Source organism: Rana temporaria, chromosome 4 (genome assembly GCF_905171775.1).
Source record: "Rana temporaria chromosome 4, aRanTem1.1, whole genome shotgun sequence".
NCBI lineage: Eukaryota > Metazoa > Chordata > Amphibia > Anura > Ranidae > Rana > Rana temporaria.
In genome coordinates this window covers 440,241,582-440,247,581 of record NC_053492.1, presented here as the reverse complement: position 1 = coordinate 440,247,581, position 6,000 = coordinate 440,241,582, and the positions used below count along the sequence as shown (strand labels likewise).

At 44.3% G+C, this 6,000-nt stretch overlaps 1 protein-coding gene across 1 annotated transcript in view; it reads right to left on the bottom strand.

The window, feature by feature from the left end:
- Positions 1-1,635: 1,635 nt before the first annotated feature.
- Positions 1,636-6,000, bottom strand: part of PRPH2 (peripherin 2) — a 30,430-nt gene continuing 26,065 nt past the window's right edge. The window contains exon 3 of the mRNA XM_040351503.1: positions 1,636-3,231. Within this exon, the coding sequence (XP_040207437.1) occupies positions 3,007-3,231 (225 nt within the window). The 3' untranslated portion in view covers positions 1,636-3,006. The remainder of the gene's footprint in view (positions 3,232-6,000) is intronic.

The following is a 6,000-nucleotide window of genomic DNA, read 5'->3' as shown; positions in this document are numbered from 1 at the left end:
TGGGAGGACTAGGGCCTCATTGTTTATGTCCGTGGAAGAAATAGTGCCCCATTGTGTCAATGGAATGAATTCTGCTCCATTGTTGGTGTCAGTGGGAGGAATTGTGGCCTTTCGTTGGTGTCAGTGGAAGGCATAGCTCCCCATTGTTGATGTCAGTGAGGGGAATAGGGGCATGTTGCTGGTATTAATGGATGGAATTGTGCCCTGTTGTTGGTGTCAATGAGAGGAATTGTGCCCCACCATTGGGACACAATTCCTCCCATTGATCTTAACGATGGGCCACAATTCCTCGCATTGATACCATCGTTTGTATCGATGGGAGGAATTGTGCCCCATCGTTTGTATCGATGGGAGGAATTTTGCCCCAATTGTTTGTATCGATTGGAAGAATTTTGCCCCAAATGTTTGTATCGATTGGAAGAATTATGCTCCAATCGTTTGTATCCATAGTTTGGAGACCACTGAACTACATACATTAAGAAGTGCTGTGTTCCAGCAACAGTACAGTCCACTTCCCGTGTGCTGCTGGAATTCAGGCGTCGGGCTGAATGGTTATCCACCATTCAAGTGAAGTCTTGCATTTTTTATCAACAAATACAGGCTTCCTTTCCTTGGCCAAGGTGCAAATCGTGATATGATCCACCTGCCTCTCCACCTCGTCCATTGGAGGTTGGCCTTAGCTGGATGGCCCCATCTATCCTTTTCTATCCCTACAGCATGAAATGTTCTAGATCAGGGGTGCCCAAACAGTGGCCCGCGACCTCCTGCTCTGGGATAGAATACTGGTGTTAAAGGTAAGTTTATTTATAAAATAACAGTGTATATATGGGTATATCTGTTCTGCAGTGGTTACTGGGCTGCTTTCAAACTGATGCACAGGTGCAGAGCAGTGCACCTGTGGGTTATCTGCACTGAGCCATAAAAATCTATCACCTGCGAGTTTGGTGAGCTTTCTTAAAGTGCACCACATCTACAGGATATAATAGAAGTCTATGGCAAAGTGCAGCTAACCTGAAGAAAAGCCACAGATAAACTGTGCAGCACCCACGGTGCGGGTAAACAACAGTGCATCAGTGTGAAAGAAGTCTTAGGCCCCTTTCACACGGTCAGTTCGACCCAATCAGACCCTTTATTCACCTCTAAGGAGTGGCAGATGTAAGGCCTACCTTAAATCCGATGCATTAAAAAAAAATTAGAGTTGGCTCTATAGAGTAGAGTGGGTTGCTATCCACCCGCTCTGCTCATTGTGGCCCGTGACTGGTTACCAAGTCGCTTAAGTGGCCCTCGCTCTTCAAAAGGTTGGGCACCCCTGTTCTAGATGGTAAAACTGCTCCCACTAATAATTATTAATATGTGGTCTGTGAGAGTTTATGGACCAGTAACTATCAGAACAAAAGCTTTATATTAGTGGAGAGCAGTCAACAATAACTGTGAAAAACCTCAAAGGTCCTCCTCTTGATCTTGCATATCTCAGTGTTTGGTATTTTTTGTATTGCATTGTGCACATGATAAATGACTTTTCCCAATTTTCATCGCCCATGTTATCATAGAGCAGATTGAGCGTCTGCCTTCAATTTAGTTTGTGACACAATGCAGGGGTTGGATAAGCACAAATACATCACAGGTTACACTGAGTTGCATCCAATCTACGTATCACTGTTACATGTTTTATTTGTGTCACTATCATCCATAAAGCTTACAGTGTAAAGTCAGGTGAACAAACAGAATTCTTTAGTCATATTTACATTTACTCCAAAATGCTGGTAGTGGTTTTCGGCCACAAAACGGGGGTCAGTATGCACAAACTTGTCTGACTATGTAATAAATGTTGTTTGATACAGAAAGACAAACGTGTGATGCAACAGCTAGAATAAAGTAACTATACAAACTGTATTTATTTATAAATTAGGCCTCATTCACACGAGCGCTGGGGCCCGTAGTCCACGAACAGGCCATGTTTATATGTGGCTTAAGCCTCTGGGTGCTGTGTGCAAGCAGCCTATTCATGTCCATGGGGATGTAATGGGTGCATTGATACAGCCGCTTGTCACAATTTTGCAGGCATGCTCATAAGCAACCCCATATGCAGACGATGTGCATTCGGGGCTGCTCACCTGTACCTGCAGGCCTGTCAAATTGGTATCCCCATAGACTTGGATGGCCTCCCTGCAAGCAGCACCTGGTGCCTCAAGCTGCGTAAACACGCAGTCCATTGACGGACTACCGGCCTCAGCGCCCGTGAGAATGGGGCTTTGCAAAATGATAAAATGGCAGCTTAGCTGTGTCTAATCATGTTATTTGTTCGTCCGTGTTACCCATAGGCTTCTGTGCCTTAACATATCAGCTTTTAGATTTTGTTACCCTATTACAGGCAGCAATAAAATTCTAATAGGGTGTAAGCACAAACCGGCTTATAGGTGTAGCTTAAACTTTTTTTTTATTTATTTTTTATTTATTTTTTCCGATATTTTGGAAACTAGTGACTCAAAATAATTTTCCCATTTCTAGAATAACCAGCTATAGCCCTGTATTCTAACAAACAAGCCTTTATCCAATATAATGTTGTACAACATCCCAGGCTGCTATGGAGCCAGTGATTGATTAGCGCTTAACAGACCTGTAATAATAAATGTACATGCAACACTATACAGAAAAACCTTCTTCTGTCTCTCAATCTCGTATAAAGGAATTCCTTTTCAGCACATTTATGGTAGCAATTTAAAGGGAGAAATGTTAAATAATTACTAGTCCAGTCCCCTTCATTGAATTCATTCTTACAAAATGTTGGGATGTTGGGCAATTTTAATTATACTTCCTTGGCAGAGATCCTCTTTAGTTAGGATATGTGCAAATTAGAATAAGAATTGATAGTGAATGCAGCAGATATCGCTGTGCAATGAAGGGGGATGTCTGGACATTTTAGCAGATGCGCATTTTTTTTTTGCGCAGAAATAAAATTCACGTTGGTAAAGATGTCTTCTTCACAGTCCCTGTGGATCCTGGAGTTCAGCTGACTGTGGCGACTGATGGACCCTTATCTCCGCCATCACCTTCCGCGTTCTCCACCTGGTTCAGCTTACCCATACTTTTCAGGACCTCCCAGAATGATGAAAAAGTCTCTTTCAGGCTCTTCTCCAGCACCCAACCTTCACTCTCACATTCGGGGTCTTCAGGGTTGTCTATGCTTTCCAGACATGTGTGCAGATACCTCAGCCCAATCATGACGGTCATCTGTGGGATGTATTACAACTCCATTAAAACTGTATTGCATATTCCTGACTAGTTCTGTCTTTTTTTTTTTTTTTTTTTATATATTCTACACCAGCCATGGCACTACAGCTCCAGAACTTCTACGTGTGCCCTAAGGCTGCATTAACACCTGAGCGTTTTGTCGCCTGAAGCGCGACGCTCAAAAACGCTAGAGGGGAAAAAAAATACATTATTCCCTATGGAGATGGTTCACATCTCCACTCCAAAACGCCCGACGCCAAGCGCCTGAAGCTCAAACAAGTGCCGGACCCTTTTGTCGTGCGTATCGGGCGGTTTGGGCGTTTTTGAGCTTTTCCATTTCCCATAGAAAGTAATGGAAACGCTCAATTCAAGCAACTAGCGTGACAACGGGCGTTTTGTCGCTTTAATCAATAGAACATTTCACCCAGGCAGAAGATAAAAAAAATCTACCAACATAGCAACAAGTGATGTAAAGATGATGAATTTTTCCTATTGGCTAAAATAAAAAACGTTGAAGTACAAAAACGTCAGACGACGCTGTATGCAAACGCGCAAATAAGCATGAATACGCGCAAAAAAACGCCTGAAAAAACGTCCGAACGACCTACGCTCAGGTGTGAATGCAGCCTTAGTGAAAGTTTTTTACATATATTATAACAAGATCAGCCCAACTGATGTATTAAATAAAGTATTTATATCTTCTTAAAGCTGAATTTTAGCTTAAAAAAAAAATTCCTACAGATTTAGTCACATCACTTATGAAGTATGTCCCACGATGTGCAGGTAGCCAGATCCTGGAGAACTCTTCACTGTAAGGATGCCCGTCCTCTTCTTGACTCTGAACTTCTGGAACTGCAGTGTTTAACCTCCTTAAATCTTCAAGCAGATGATCTGTCGAGGACATGCCGCTTCCTTCCTCCTCCAATGAGCAGAGTTCTCTCATTGATTACACAGCTTGTGACACAGTCTGTGAATGGAGGAGAGAATCCCATGTTACAGGCAGTGTGATCAATGAAAGAAAGTTTCTTAGTGAAGGGGGAGGACGGTAGGGGCGTGTCCCCAGGGAACAATCTGTACGGCAGTTCTGCCTGAAGACCTGAACCTATTAACCATTGCAGCCCTGAATGTTCGGAGCCAGGAAGAGGACAGGCACCCCCCTTCCCCACCTGTAGGTGGTGCTTTGTCACAGTTGCTGTACAGGGAGGAGGAATGAAAGCTAAGAGGAACTTTGTTCCTCTGGAGCTTCCATTGGTGTCCTCGGGACCCTGCAACCCTGAGTGACCCCTGGGGCCATCTTTGGTGAAGGCAGTGCTAATACATAACACTATCCCCCTGGTTGGGCGCATTTTGTAAAGTGGGTAGTGTTGGGATAGGGCTCCCCACTGTTTAGGGACAGTGTGTAGAGATGGGGAAAGGTTCCTGGCGAGGAGGGACGGGGTCTGAACACCTCTGCTATTTTTCTCCTTGGGGCTTGGATCCAAGACTGAGGATTCTCTCACACTGCAAGTGCACAGCACCACAGTTCTATCTATGGCCACCCTCTTCCATCAGATGCTGATGCCAGCTGGTACACACTGTGCATTGAGTTTCCAATTTCTGGCGCTGCGTTACAGGACTCTGACCTAGTTACATATTGAATTGTTGTTTCGTCAAGATGTAATATTAGATTGCTGAGATCGCAAGCAGACCCTTGCCGCTTCCCATGTTTCCACCATACCAACATAGGGTTGGTGGTTGTCACATCCCTGGGTATCAGGGCCGATCCGCCCTATAGGCTCACTGTGCAAGCCGCTTAGGGCCTCGCAAAGCTTAGAGGCCCGGCCTGATGAGAAGTCATTTTCGGCCCCTCACCCCGCTTCTCAACTCACTGGCTGCATGGGAGAAGAGGTAAGAAGCCAGCACCCCCGCTTCTCACTTTAATGTAAGATGTCATTTCTGACAGCAGAAAACCCCCCTCCCCCCGCTTCTCATCTTTCATCTTCACTGTCTGCAGCGCCGCCCCCCTTTCTTAACTTTAATGGTGACATGTCATTTTGCTTAGGGCCCCAGGGAGGTCAGGATCGGCACTGCTGGGTATCAAACAATGAACCCCCCCAAATTGGATTTTAAACGGCAACAACACCACCCACGTTCTATAAAAAAAAATGTTTATTACAACATATTTAAAAGTAAGATCACTCACACAAGTGGTGAAGATCGGTTTCTAAATATTGGAGAGAATTTGGCCCCTTAGTGCCAATGTGTGACCAATTATCACTAGTATGATCAAATGCGCTTGTGGAGCATGTCCCCTTAAATCCAGTGTCTACTATGCTAGGTTTGCCTGATGCTGAAGACCCGATCATACCACTCAGGGAAATTATAAAAAGGAAGCCCATAGTGTAAAACTGTCTTTTTTTTTTATTTATTGGATAAAGGTATAGGATAGTCTCACTTGTATTGGTGCAGAAGTGACGTAACTTCTGCCGACATCATCTTTGGACAGGGACCCAGGGCGCACTTCCCGACGTGGAAGCGATACGGCAGGCCCCGCTTATTTCCAAAGCTGTACACAGCAAGTGCTGGGTTCTAATACAAGTGAGAATATCCCTTACTGTACCTTTATCTAATTTTAATAAACGGTTTTACGCTATTGGCTTTCTTTTTTATTATATCCCTGGTATGATCAGGCAAACCTAGCACAGGAGACACTGGATTCAATTGTACATGTCCCACAAAGCGCATTTGCCCATACTAGTAATAGCAAACTCACGAGGGGCACTACATGCA